Source organism: Mus musculus, chromosome 16 (genome assembly GCF_000001635.26).
Source record: "Mus musculus strain C57BL/6J chromosome 16, GRCm38.p6 C57BL/6J".
NCBI classification, from domain to species: Eukaryota; Metazoa; Chordata; class Mammalia; order Rodentia; family Muridae; genus Mus; species Mus musculus.
The window spans coordinates 28,432,911-28,446,706 of NC_000082.6; the positions used below are offsets into that span (position 1 = coordinate 28,432,911).

Consider the following 13,796-nt stretch of genomic DNA (forward strand, 5'->3'; position numbering starts at 1 on the left):
CTTCTCAAGGAATGGTTAATGTAGACTTGTGCTAGACTTCAAGTTCAGAAGGTAGGCAAAACTTGTGTTTTAGAAATGTAGCATCATTGTCAGTGTCTCAGAAGAAAGGAAGAAAAAGTTCAAATACCAGTAACCAGTAATGCTTCTAGGAACAGCTAAAAGAGGGTAGTGTACATAAACTCAGAAACCAAATATCACTGCAAGCCTTATTTTAATTAAAACCTTCATTTCTAAGTCTTCTCACAGAGAGGCACAATTAATTTTTTGCCAACTGTCTAAAAATCTAGACAGTGTGATGAAACTCAGAGGATGCCAGGCTTGATATGGAGTAATTAACTGTTCTTTCTTCCCTTAGCCTGTGGTGAGAAATGTGCCTAAGAGGAGATCCTGAGGCCTGAGAAATCTTGAGCCTTGATAATTAAGGAATGAGTTTTATCTCCACTGCCCTTCCATTCTGTATGGGATCTTGTACCTTGCCATATTTCCAATGTCTAATTTAAATTTGTCTTAAATACGATATTCCTTGAGTGGGTGAGAGAAGTTTAGCATGCAGGGTATTTAATACTGTGCTTCGTTACCTGAGCCAATCTCCAGAACCCACATAATAGAAGGCAAGAGTGCCTGACTCATAAGAGTTTTGACTCTGACCTGTGTACACTGGGTACCTGAGCGCACCCCCCCAACAGACACACAAAAAATAAATAAGCATTTTTTAAGAAATATAACATTATTCAGAGATTCTTTTACTTTATTGCATTAATGGTTCCATTCATGCCTGCTTTACTCTTAACATCACATTGCGCATTGAGCTTCCACTAATAAATAAATCAATGTATTTTCCAGAAAATCAAAAACTGCTTCTTTTTTAACATTGCAGTTTTGAGATCCAAGCAAGTCCATCTGTCCACTTAGGATCCTCAAGGTGAGCACTGAGTGTGTGAATCACAAAAGAACCTCTTCAAAAAGTACTCACTACATGATAAATTATATTAATGTGGCTAAGAAAAAAATATAGGTAAGAAAACAATTAAAATATTTGCTAAATTTTGCTATTCCACTTAATATGCATTGGACCTCCCACAAAACTTTATGTCAAATCTACTGGTTTGTTAAACTTTTTTCTTAGAGCTAGTATAAAGATATCTTAGAATCCTCTGTGAGAATTCTCCTAGTTAGCTTCAGCTAGAAACAGTTCAGAGTTATCTCATAGAGTTTCAAATGGGGGATTCCCTTGATCACGTTATTCTGTGGTGATATATTTGAGGTAATTTACTGATTATTAATTGCTATAGGAAGATCCACCCCACTGTGAGTGGTACCATCCCTAGGCAGTGGATAGGGAGTTTTATAATAAAGCTAACTGAGCAGAAACTAGGGACCAGTGAGCAAGCATGAATCCCTTCCTAGTTTCTGCTTCAGTTCCTACCTCCAGGTTCTTGTAGTGGCTTCCGTTGGTGATGAGCTACAGAATGTTAGCTGAAGTAAACCCTCCCCTACTAAAATTAGTTTGGGTCAGAATTTTATCACAGCAACAGAAAAGTAAACTAAAAAGGCATTAACAGCAGAAATATACATCAATGATGATAAAGCTGAACCCCAGAATCCCCTTCATTCTAACCCAGAATACAGAACTACAGAAGGCAAAGGGCAAGGTCAACAGGGCTAATTCTCACTGCTGTGACTTAAAACAGAATCAAAACCCTTCATTCACATCTTCAGAAGCAGTGAAATAAATACAGAACATTGTGACATATCAACAGCTTTCAAAAGAAGAGACCAGATAGGAAGAAAGCCAACGAAGGAATAAGGCATTGACAGACAGCTATTTAATTGGAACCAATCAATATTTTATTCCCCCACCACTTACAGTTTCACCCAGTAAAGTGAGAACAGAGTGAATGTTTTTCCTCAGGAGTATTTAACACCAAAATGACTTGCTAGTCTCAAATGTAAATGTAAGGACCAGACATGACTAAATTTGAAATCAGTAACAAAGGCTATTCCTCATTAACCCAACATTAAGAACACAAAGACAGACAAAATTAAGATGGGCCTTTTTCTAAACTGGATCCATTAGTAGTCCCTCAGTTCCTGGGTCAAACACATAAACAGTGTAAGGATGGTCCTTCTGTATCCCCATAGACACTGCCTTCTCCTGAAGTAGTTACTCTTGATAAAAAGGAAGTGTGTGACAGAAACTTGTGAAATATAAATGAGGTGAGTAGTCACAAAGGTTGAGTTGAAGCAGAAGGGTAGACATGAGGCTCCAAGCATTATTTATTAGCTACATCAATGATATTTTGCTATTTTAATATTAAATGAAGAAGAATTAATATTAGGCTCAAGTGGTTATTTTCTTTCTTATCCAAAATTTTCCTGTTTATGGAAAAAATCCTTAAAATTTAACTAGTACTGATTCTATGAGCAGATGAGTCATTAATAGAGTTACTTTTGTTTGGAAAGGTATTTCTGACCACCTTCTAAGAAAGTTTGATGTGCTAGAATTCTTACCAGCCAGGAACCCACACTCCAGTGGCAGAGGTATTACTTATACAATAATTACAACATAAGGCAGAAAGATCTCCAAATAAGATAGGTACAAAGCCTTGGCAGGAAGTGATTCATTCCACCTGGGAGGAACTCAAAAGATCTGGCAGAGAGATGGGAGTTAAGCTGAGCTTGGAATAATGGCAGTGCTACAGCAGAGTGGATAAAAGCAAGAGAGCGGTGTCTGGATAAATAAAAGATGGATATAGAGGTTAACTGTACCCCCACACAGGTAATAAACAGCTATAAACTGAAGGCCTGAAACAGATGGATGAAAACATTGTTTTACGATAGTAAAGAAGATGCCATTGGCTAAAGAAGTTCATGGCAAAGATGGAGAACGACTTGATAATGCACATTGATAAAGCTGTATGATCAGCTAGGCATGTATTTTTAAAGGACAGATTCTATTAAATAATTACTTTTAAAATATAGTTATTCAAGAAGAAACTTTCTAAAAGAACATGATGAAAGTAGACAGCATTCGGGAATCCACACCCAGTAAGAGTTAATGAATCTTAATCATATATTTCCTTGTTAAAAAGACTTTCTGGTTAGTTCTATATTACTATACTACATGGCACAAGGAAACTCAGCAAGTGTCTGGCTAGTAACTTGATTATCACTCTTCAAGAACAGTTCTCACTAACAAGTACATATATTTCACTTCCAGCATTAAGCAATGGTGCCAGAGATATCTGTGGTATTGCAAGGAGGGATAGAATTTGGGTGAGCTTAAATTCTTTCTTTACCACTTCTCATTTGCATTTGTTAATTTACTCATGCCTCTCCAATGAGATGACTGTGTTAACTGCAATAACTTCAAGTGTTTTATAATTTAAAGGCACAAAATCTTTAAATCCTATACCAGGATAAGTAGACATCCCAAGTCTTAGGCATCCTCAAGAATATGATGGATATATCATCGCCTCAGGCAAAAGTTCTAACTAAATTGCCATTTCCAAAAGAGAGTTTTCTATCAGAATTTCAGATACCTGCATGGAATCCAATAATGGAGCATTTGCTGCTCTCCAGACCTCACAGGATATACCCAACGGCTCAAGAGAAGCCAGCAGCAAGCTGTAGGATGTGGAAGCAGATGTGGACACACATGCTTGACACCTCCTTATCTGAGAAAAAGCTACAGAATATAATAGCCCAGGACCTTACAAGAAAGAACGGGGAGACCAGGAGGTGAACAATTGGAATTTCCTTCTACTCTAAAGTACTCTAGAGTATAAGAACCTCTCCGAGAAATGTCCTGTGAAAACAGGGCTATCTACACAGTTCCCTTTCCTAAAATTTGAAGATTCAGAATGATCACTCTCATACCATTTTCTGCTTCTTCACCACTGCACTTTGATGGCAACGACCCAGCTCGGTCCTCTTGAACAACAAAACATGACAACAGTCCTATTTCTGTCCAAAGGAGATTTGAGTTTCCTTAGAAGTAGAGGCTCTCTTTACCCCTTAACAGTTTTTATTGTTATTCAGGCATAGAAAACTTTCTCCCAGCTCCCTGGGGTGACATTTTGTGCTCTTTTTAAGGATATGACATCACTGAATGAATACTATGTGTGTGGGACAGCTAGGGATATTTTCCCTCAAATGGAATCAACTCGTGTTCTCGCCAGGCAATTTGTACACAGACCTGAGTTTGAGTCCTTAAATTTTATTTCTCGATCATCTATTTGGTAAATAGATTCTGATACGGGCCACTGTAAGATTATCTGGTTCACCATCTAGATTCCCTGAATTAAAATACAATACTTAAGTGACAAACACAATAAAAGTAAAAAACTTTTTCTGGCTAGTTTCATCTATTGTTCCCTCTTTATAACAACTTATATGAGATCCTAGGATTTCTCTAGTGAATCTTTTCTGTGCTTCATTTCAATCTCATTTGACCTTAGCTTATAAAATACAGCAGACACTATAGCACTTAATTTCATTTCAAACCCTCAATGAGACAGAATGGGCCCCAGTTGAAATCAGAACAAATAAAGACTGATATTTTAGACAAAGTTATCTCTGCTAGGAAATCACAGGTAATTAATACAAGGTGGGCACAAAACAGTGCCCTAGCAAAATAGCTTCTGTTCTTCCTAATAAGCAAGGAGAAGACTCATGGTTTATAGCTCCAGTCACGAGTGGTTTTTCTCCTGTGGAGAAATGAACTAGAGTTGATGCCTTCCCAGGCAAACAGATCTTTAGCTTCGCTTCTTGCTTTCAAAGAAGAAAATCAAGGTTGATTTCCATCACTTGCAGAGCAGAATTAGCTCTAGATGATGAAAAGCAAATCTAAATCCAAACCTAGACTCTAACTGGTACTACAAAGTTGGAGGCACTTACTTGCAGGGTCTTGCAATGTGGGAAATGGGAACCCATTCTTCCCTGAGCAGGCTGGAGAGAAGACTCCGTGGTTAAGAGAGCAGTTTCTGCTCTTACAAAAGGCCAGAGCTTGGTCCCATAGTGGCTTACAACCACCCACATATTCCAGTTCCAAAGGATCCAAGTCCTCTCCTGACCTTCATGGGCTCTAGCACACATATGGTACACTTGACACACACACACACACACACACACACACACACACACACACACACACACACACACACACATACTCAGGCCACCCATATCCACTTAAAATAAAAGAAATAAATACTTTCTAAAAACCAAAGAACTATACATACTTGAACTCTAACTAAGAGGCATTAATGTGCTATTAATGTACCTATGGCTAGAAGCTAGGAGTCTAAGGGACATATAAATACATATAAACCCACTGATTAATGACAAGTAACAGACAAATAAGTAACCATTACAAAGAGCACCTTTTCAATGTTGTTTGACCATATATAGACCAATGAGGTTAGGTCAAACTCACTTAATATAACTATATATTTTAACTTGTTAGTGAAAAGTGTAACTTGTAAGCACATTGGAAATCACACTAACAGAGGTAGCTTAATTCTCAAACCTCTGTTGAGCTCAGTTTCTTCCTGTACAATGTGGCAGTTGAAAGCATATCAAGATAAGCTGGCCCTACTGCAACACATGGTTGTAGCAGTAGAGCATCATATGATTGGATACTTATCAAGTAGTCCCTTGAGAAAACCATGAAAACATTCAGGACTCAAAAATCAAAATATGCAGCCGGGTGTGTGTGCAAATATTTGCCTTTGTGAACAGGGAAGTTTTTCAAGACACCCCCAGAAGTCCTCTACTAGCACTTTCTGATAACTGCTGGCCTAGGCTTAAGTCCTCGCTGCCTGCCTACTTGTTGGGTTCCATTCAAGATCCCTTGTGTCCATTCTCTTCTCCAAGACCAGAGTGCCCCGCTAAAGTGCAAATCACAAAGTCTTTGCTGGGTTTTCAGGGCCCTGTAGAGCCTGGGCCTTGCAGACTCTCTCGTCTCGTGGAATCTCACTGTTCTCATCCTCTTCCCTTCTCCCAAGGAACTAAGGCAGTTGCTCTCCTCTGCCTTGAATGGTCTCAGTCTTCTGCCTCTTTCTATTTATCTCATCGTTTAGAACTCCTGGAAACAGGTATGACATGACTAAATACTAGAGAGAATGTCTCCATTTTACATTTGGTAAAATGAGACTCAAAGGGATTAATAAGCAAGCATACTTAAGGGCCTTTAAAATAACTTGTCCAGAACTCATATGGAGGTTTCACTCCACAGGTCGCATTGTTTAATGGTTCTGATGTCTGTTAAATGGTGGCCTCAATGAGAACTGAGAAGAAAGACTAAGTAAATGATCCTGCAGGTCTCTGCTGAAGTCTGCATTAACCACATGGCTGTGGAAAACATCTGAGAAACTTCTGAAGCAAGTGTTTATGTTTACACTCAAGAAGGTCTGCCCACTGGGCTCCAGTCTCCCTGAGGATCCTCTGCTGCCCCCTGGGGCATGAGTTGATGTCTCAGAGGCTCCTGACATGCAAAGGGAATCCCATCCAGGAGCCTGGCCCAGAGCAAGACAGCCTTGGGATGCCTTCTCAACCCAGAAGATCCCCATCAGCTTTTCCACTTCACCTGTCTTCCTTGGGGACTTTAGATCACACACGGGGCACAGAACAAAGAAGACACACAATCACACTCTATTCTTCTTGATCTCTTATGGAGGTTCTCCCCACAGTAATTTTTCCCACTTCCAAACAATTAAGTTATTCAGAACCAGGGCTTCCTAACCCAGTGTGGTAGCACATAAAAAGCAATATGGCTGACTGATGACTTAGTCATTTTCTGATTGCAGTAGCTAGAACTCGTCTCTCTAGGACATTCAATGTAGTATTCTGTTTTCTACAATGGAGGAATTGCTCCGTGGAGTGCTAAAAAGATTAGAATAACACTATCTCAAAGCCATGCAAGTTATTATTAGAGTGTTTACTATAGTGTCAGGCACAATGGTGCATGACTTTACTTCCAGCACTAGGAAGGCAGAGGCAGGAAGATTTATATGAGTTTGAGAACAGCCAGAACTACATAGTAAGACCCTGTCTCAACAAAATGAAATAAACATTTATTATATCTAGTTATTTTAAAGGCATTTGACCACAAAGACCCGGCTTCCCACAGGCTCTTGGGAGATGGCTTTGGAAGCTGAGCCCTGTGAACATGGTGTTTCTTTTGAAAAAAAAAAAAAGTTCTATAGATCTAGGAGCAAGCCATTAGCTAAGGGCAAAAGTGGCATAGTAAGGATAGTCTCCTGTCTAAGAAGGCTGTGCTGGGGTGGGGTGGGGTGGGGAGGGGCAGCTCAAAGTCTGTAATAATTCCAAAGGGACAAACCAAAGCAAAGGCAACCCTTAAGATGAAGCCCTGGAGGAACAGGGAAGAGCAATCGATTATGATTCACATGGCACAGAAATATAAATGCAACAAAGACACGATCACCAGGAATAGAACAATATAGCACTGTGCTATCAAGCCTAAGAGTATTTCTTAAACTCCAGATTTATGAGACAAAACCCTTGTTTCTAAAGATCTAAAAATATTCCTAGTGCTTTCTCAACTACAGAGACTGCTTCATTTCCTGCAAATTGTTTTTCCTAATTCTGTTCGAGAATATCAACTTCATTAAAACTTTAAAGGCTTAATCCCGTGTTAGGGCTTGATGAGATCTCTGTGGGATGAAAGAAATCAAGAGATCACAGTAGCGACCCTTTTACAATGTCCTTACACTTGGGGTACCAATTGCTGGTGAGACTTCTGGGCCATAGAGAGGTGGGATTTAGAAAAGCACTAAACATCACTTTAAACTGTAAGATGTTTGCTAAAACAAAAAATTTGTCTCACTGTAGTTTGTGACTGGGTAGTGATATGTTTTTTTAAACAAACATCAAGTTAAATATCATCTGATTAGACTAATTTTGTATTTCAGACATAAGTCATGTGAGAGAAAGAACGCAGTAAAGGTATTTGCTATAAATGTAAAACCTCAAATGTAGGACCAGAAGTTCTTCAGTTTGTAAACATATACTTTCCCTTCTGTAGACCCCCCAAAATAAGCATTCTTCCACCTTTGGGTACATATTTCTTCTTAAAGACTGTTTTTTGTGACGCTTTCTTCCTTCGCATGAAAGGATATTTTTAGGCATTTTGGCAAGTTTGATAGTAACATGTTGAATGAGTATGCTGTTACATACTATTTTAAACATCTGCCAGAGGGAGCTAGAAGAACACTGAAATATTATAAACAGCTTATAATTTTATGAGAGAAAAAAATGAGAAATAAAATCAACAAAACTTGGTAAAATTACAATTGCTTCTCTGATTTATTTTATTATAGCTGGAATCATACTACATCATTTTTAAAAAGGGAGATGGTGGAGACGGCAGAGTGCTTTAATTAGGGAAACCTTTCCATGCACTTTAGATGAGGGAATTTTCCTCATTGGTGGTTTTGTTTAATAGCTTAAGGGAAGGGACTAAATTACACAGAGACGCATTAGCAACAGCAAAATGCACAGATTTGACTTAAATCACACAGATTTTAGGTCTCTCTAGTTCCTCTGTACTCTACAGAGAGTCTGCCATTTGCAAAATGAGAATGACCCTAGATGACTCCCGTGCACCTTGTCCACTCTGACAGCAAATCTCTGTCAGCAATTCTCCCAGTATCTTTCTCTTCTCAGTGGGGACTGCTCTCCGTGACTATGGAGTCACAGGTGAAATATTTGAGACTGAAAACAAAACAAAGGTTGTGCATAATAACGCATGTATATGGGTGGGCTAAATGCCGGAGTGCAGTAAATTAAATACACCCTCCATTTAAGAAAGCACTGAAGCAAGTTTGGCTCATGCAGGTGCTTCCCACAAAAGGAATGCCTCAGGTAATGACCATCACACATCTCTATTAGAAAGTGAGAGGACAGAAATGTTCTAAAGGCTTTCTCATGGTTCACTAGCTTCAGACAGCATGTGATTTTAGGGTCTCCAACATTTCATTTTCAAAGAACTGCAACCCACACAGTGGCTAAGATGGTAACAGGAGTTGGGCTAGTTACAGGCTTTCACTATCACTTTTACTTCTGAGATGCAAGCTGGCAATAGGTTTATGATAGTTTCAGAGATTTGGTAAAAGTAACCTCTTCTACACTAAGCATTCTAATTGTAACATAAGATGGATAATCCCACCAGTACTACCAATCTCTAACAGTTGAAAAATACAAAACCATTTCCATCAGTTGACAGCAGACACCCACTTCTCCTGCTTTTTTTTTTTTTTTATGTCATACTGCAAATAGAGCAAGCAAAGGGGTGGGGTGAATCCGCTTCCAGTCCCAATTTTGTCATCCTTCAGTTGTGTAACATCACAGATAAACCACATGCTGTCTATAGTCCTTGTGTTTCTCATCTCTTCAAATCAAGTTTTGTGATGGAGAGACAGCTCACTCGAAGCATGGGTGTGCTCTACGGCCCTATGATGTCTTGCTTCCTGGCCAGTTCCCGTGTGTTCATTTTGTGTTTCTGTGCTTTTGAAAGCAGAATTTTATAGTGTGAGTATTCTCAGATTTGTGATGTGTTTGTGAGGCTCTAGAACTCAGTGAGCTAAGAAAAGAGACTGAGAGATGCTCGTTGTGTCTGCCCTGAAATCAGAACCACCACCAAGGCCTTTCCCACTCCATAGCTAGTTTACACTCACTGCCTCAGCAGAACTCTCCTAGAAAGTCTGATCACTGGAGTGTGTGTCTCGGGGCAGAAATCCCTTACTACGGCAAGTTATTCCCCTTCAACCTGTTCCCATTTATGGCTCAGTTTGCAGTCCCGAAGGCTGTGGCTTGGAGTATGAATGGTTTTTGAAAAATAACTCAAATATTAGGTGACTATGAGAATCAAAGTAGTTACAAAACAGGAAACAGATCACCTCTTTTCGTGTTGAGCAATTTCCCCTCAATCCACTAAAGAATCCTCTGCGGAATTGAAATGTGGAAGGTGCTATCTCTCTATAAATAGCCTCATGTCATGCTATGTGAATCATGTTTGCTGACATAAAATCAACAGATTAATTATTTGGCTTTTTTAGTAACATTAATAGCACAACTATCGTCTTCCCTAAAAGCTTTTCCACGCCCCACACCCCTGTTCTTCAGAACTAAGTAAGCGTTGGAATAGACTGAAGCTTTTCCATATAGGAATTCACTCTTGGTGTCCTTGTACTAGGAATGCCTTAGCAACTCCTACTATCTTTCTGTTTGGTCATCATGTGACACTTTAGCTAAAAGAAGTTACCATTTAGGATCCTGAAGATGAGCATTGAGTGTGTGAACAAGAGAAGCATATTAAATAATCACCAAAGGAAACAATAAACCCAGATAATCCCCTGTTTTCTAATACGACACTAAGGAAATGGCCTCAGGAAACAATACACAGTTCCTCCTTCCCGAGGAAAAACGAAGTCATGTAAACTTCCACAAACATATGAGTTTATCTCATCCATTCAGAGTTATGACCAGACCAGCTTCATACTTTTGCTGTCTTGTTATCTGAGAAGGCTGAGTAGGATCACCCATAAATATGACATCACTATCCTAAACACAATGTAACAACTACTCTAGGGACTGAGTATGCGAGTCACATTGGGTTTGGGGTCTTGGAGTTCCTTGCAGACTACATAAGCCCTAAGAGGAGGGTCCCAAAGGATCCCATTCAATGGAGTGAAGGATTTATATTTCCCTTTAAAAAGAATAGTCAGTATGCTGAGATAATTCTTTAGCTTTGAGCTTCACTTTGCCAGACATAAAGGCATTATTAACTGGGTGTAAGAAGGAAAGACTTCAACAGCTTGTGAATCCAGATCAACATGAGTTTTGTTTACTCCCGGAGTCTGCAGCTTTGCAGCCATCAGAGACTATGAAAATGAGCCACCAAGGGGGTGACTAAGGTGACAAATGCCACGAAACGTTAAGGGAAAATAAAGTAAAGTGTCTTTCCCTCCCAAGGCTTACTCTCAAAATCGTAGCTTACTCTGAGTCCCACTTGAATCTAACCTACACACTTGAGTGTGTGGAACTCAAAGAGAACAGCAGAGTTGGAGTTGCTAACAGGCTTAAGGTAGTCAACTCATGCCAGGAGAGGCTCCTTCCTCAACCCATCTTTATACTTCAGCTATCAGGACTGAGGCTGTCTCAGATTGCAAGTGACTCGCAGCCACACCCAAAGGATCAAGGACCCGAGAAAAGCAAGGATTCTGGTGATTTGCTGGCACTCAGTTTCCTTCTGTAAATAACGACATATGATGAACTATTTGAACCCAAGGCTGCGGAAGCAGAATCAGTTTCAGATTGTGACAAAGAAATGTCTGATAAGTCAAATTTTCTTTACACTCCCTGGGACCAAGCTGCAGATACCATGGTGTTGACTTAGTATCTCAAAAGCTGAAATGCAGATAATAGTAAGTGGACAGTAAACTTTGTAAGAGGCCGATGGTAACTATCAACTGGTTGGAAGAATAAGAAAGGGGTTCTGTGTAGAAGTGGATGAATGTGAGAACATGGAAAGTTGGGAAAGTGAGATGTATTAAAAGGCAAAAAACCCACGTGCTTGTTGAAGGCAGAGCAAATCAAATGATATTAAGTTCATCTGGTATCTATTATAATTCATAATCACTGTCTTATGTGGTTATGAGGAGTATAAAGACCTTTATTTGTTTTCATACTCTCCGTAGGTAGTATGACTACTCTGTAGGTAGATGGAGGGGTGGGTAGAACAATGGGTGGCGCGTGAATGAATGGATGAATGAAAGAACGAACAATCGAACGAACTAGTGCCCTCCAGGGCTTTACCAGATAAAGGAACCCAGATGCACCTATACAAGTGACCCTCATACTAGACTGTCGGTGGATGAAAGCAGAAAGTGTTTTCCCGAATATGGGACAAGCTATTAACTGACACAGGGTTGTTGAAAGAAGGTGGGCCAGCATGGAAGAAAGGAATTCTGATTCCCATCCATGAGCAATTCCCAGAAGCTTTGAAGGAAGGGGATGGGGGGCGTCAGCCTCTGGGGAGCCCACTGATTTGACTGCTACTAACCTGGTCTCCGCCTCACTGGCCTCTTGCGGCCGCTGCAGAAGCGCACTTTGCTGAACACCCCGAGGACGTGCCTCTCACACAGGGAGCGCCCGTCTTTGCTGGGGCTGGAGCGGCGCTTGGAGGCCGACACCCGGTCGCTGTTGGACTCCCTCGCCTGCCGCTTCTGCCGGATCAAGGAGCTGGCTATCGCCGCAGCCATAGCTGCTCAGCGCGGGCCCGAGGCCCCGGGCTCCACTGCGCCCTCGGGTTCCTGCTCCGCCGGGATGAGGGCAGGACCTCGGGGGCCTGGAGGAATAGGACAGGCGCGGGGAGGCAGTGCTAATATTTGAGGAGGTTGCAGTATCGAAAACCTGGAGCCCACAAGGTTAGTCAGAGTCTGGGCAGTGGCAACAAAACGTGTGAAAATCCGGATGTAAACTTCCCCAACCACTGGCGGCGGGGGCGGGGCGGTCCCAGGCCTTCTTGCGAAGTAGACGTTTGCACCCCAAACTTGCACCCCAAAGCGATCCACGTCCAAAGGGCAGTAGGGAGTTTGGTCACACTGCGTTCAGGGTACCAAGTGGAAAGGGGGGAAAAGATGTCCAAAATAACAAGCTGTGCCCCGGTTGGAGAGGCGCAAGCGTTGTAAGGTGTCCAAAGTATACCTACACATATATACATAGAAACCCGTTTACAAGGCAGAGTCTGGACCGAGGCTAGAAGCGAGCCCCCAGCTTAAAAATATATATAGTAAAAAGTGAATAAAACGTTCCTTTAGAAAACGAACCACCAACCGCGACAGAGAAGAGGAAGGCAGCAATTTAACTCCCTGTGGCCCGCGGTTCTGAAGATTAGGAGGTCCGTCCCAGCTGGGTGAGGTCTACGAAATGCATCGCACCGGCTGCGGTTCTCCGGGGGCCGGCACCCCCACTTCTAGAATTCCAAGAGGCGAGAAGTGGGAGCGGTTAACCAGACTCGGGGTAGGGGCGCGGGGCGGGGCGGGAGGGGGGGTGCAGCTGTTTCCAGCTGCGGTGAGCGCGCCTCTCCTCCAGCAGCACTGCAAAGAGAGCGGGAGACGAGGGAGGGGGAGGGAGAGAGGGAGATCCTCGAGGGCCAAGCACCCCGGGGATCCGCGGGGTCCCGAGAGCAGGCGCTCCCGCTCTCACTGCCTGCGTTCCGGCATGAGACGGGCACAGTTGGTGATTATTTAGGAAATCCTAAATCTGGAATGACTCAGTAGTTTACAGAAGCCCCTCCAAAGGCAAAGCTGCCGAAGGTGTCCTCCCCAGCTCGGCGCCCACACGCCTTTCACCGGAGCTCCCTGCCACCGTGCGCCCGAGCCGCCGCACCAAGCCGGTCTCCGCACAGGCTCCGAGCGACCTGGGCAGCGAGGGACGGGCGCCCTGGCGGACTTGGGATCAGGTCATCGCCGCGCCTCCGGGACCCCAGGCTCACACGCCCCGGCGGTCGACAGCTCCCGGCCGCAGCTCAGATAGGGGTTACCCGGCCGCCGCTGGGCCGCTCGCTCGGTCCCGCGCCGCCCATCCCGGCCGTGGAAGGAAGTGACCGCGCGCTGCGAGCCCCCGCGCGTCCGCTCGGGTGGGGCGGGGGCTGGTGGAGGGCGACGTCGGCTCGCGGCGGCTGCGGCTCTGGGTCGCAGCTGCCCACCATGGTCTGGTGCCCGGGCGCAGGCAGGTTCCCTAGGCCGCCCTGGGAGACTGCGGGAGGTAGCCGC

The 13,796-nt window shown here is 42.7% G+C and overlaps 1 protein-coding gene across 5 annotated transcripts in view; it reads right to left on the bottom strand.

Moving 5' to 3' along the window:
- The window catches only part of Fgf12 (fibroblast growth factor 12), a 595,461-nt gene that overhangs the window by 275,128 nt on the left and 306,537 nt on the right, over positions 1–13,796 (bottom strand). For 2 of the 5 annotated variants that reach the window (NM_183064.5, NM_001276420.1), the window contains exon 1: positions 12,083–13,165. The exons of the other annotated variants lie outside the window; for them this stretch is intronic. In NM_183064.5, coding sequence (NP_898887.1) covers positions 12,083–12,281 — 199 coding nt within the window. In that variant the 5' untranslated portion in view covers positions 12,282–13,165. Of the gene's footprint in view, positions 1–12,082; positions 13,166–13,796 lie in introns of those variants that run through there. 5 annotated transcript variants of the gene reach the window in all.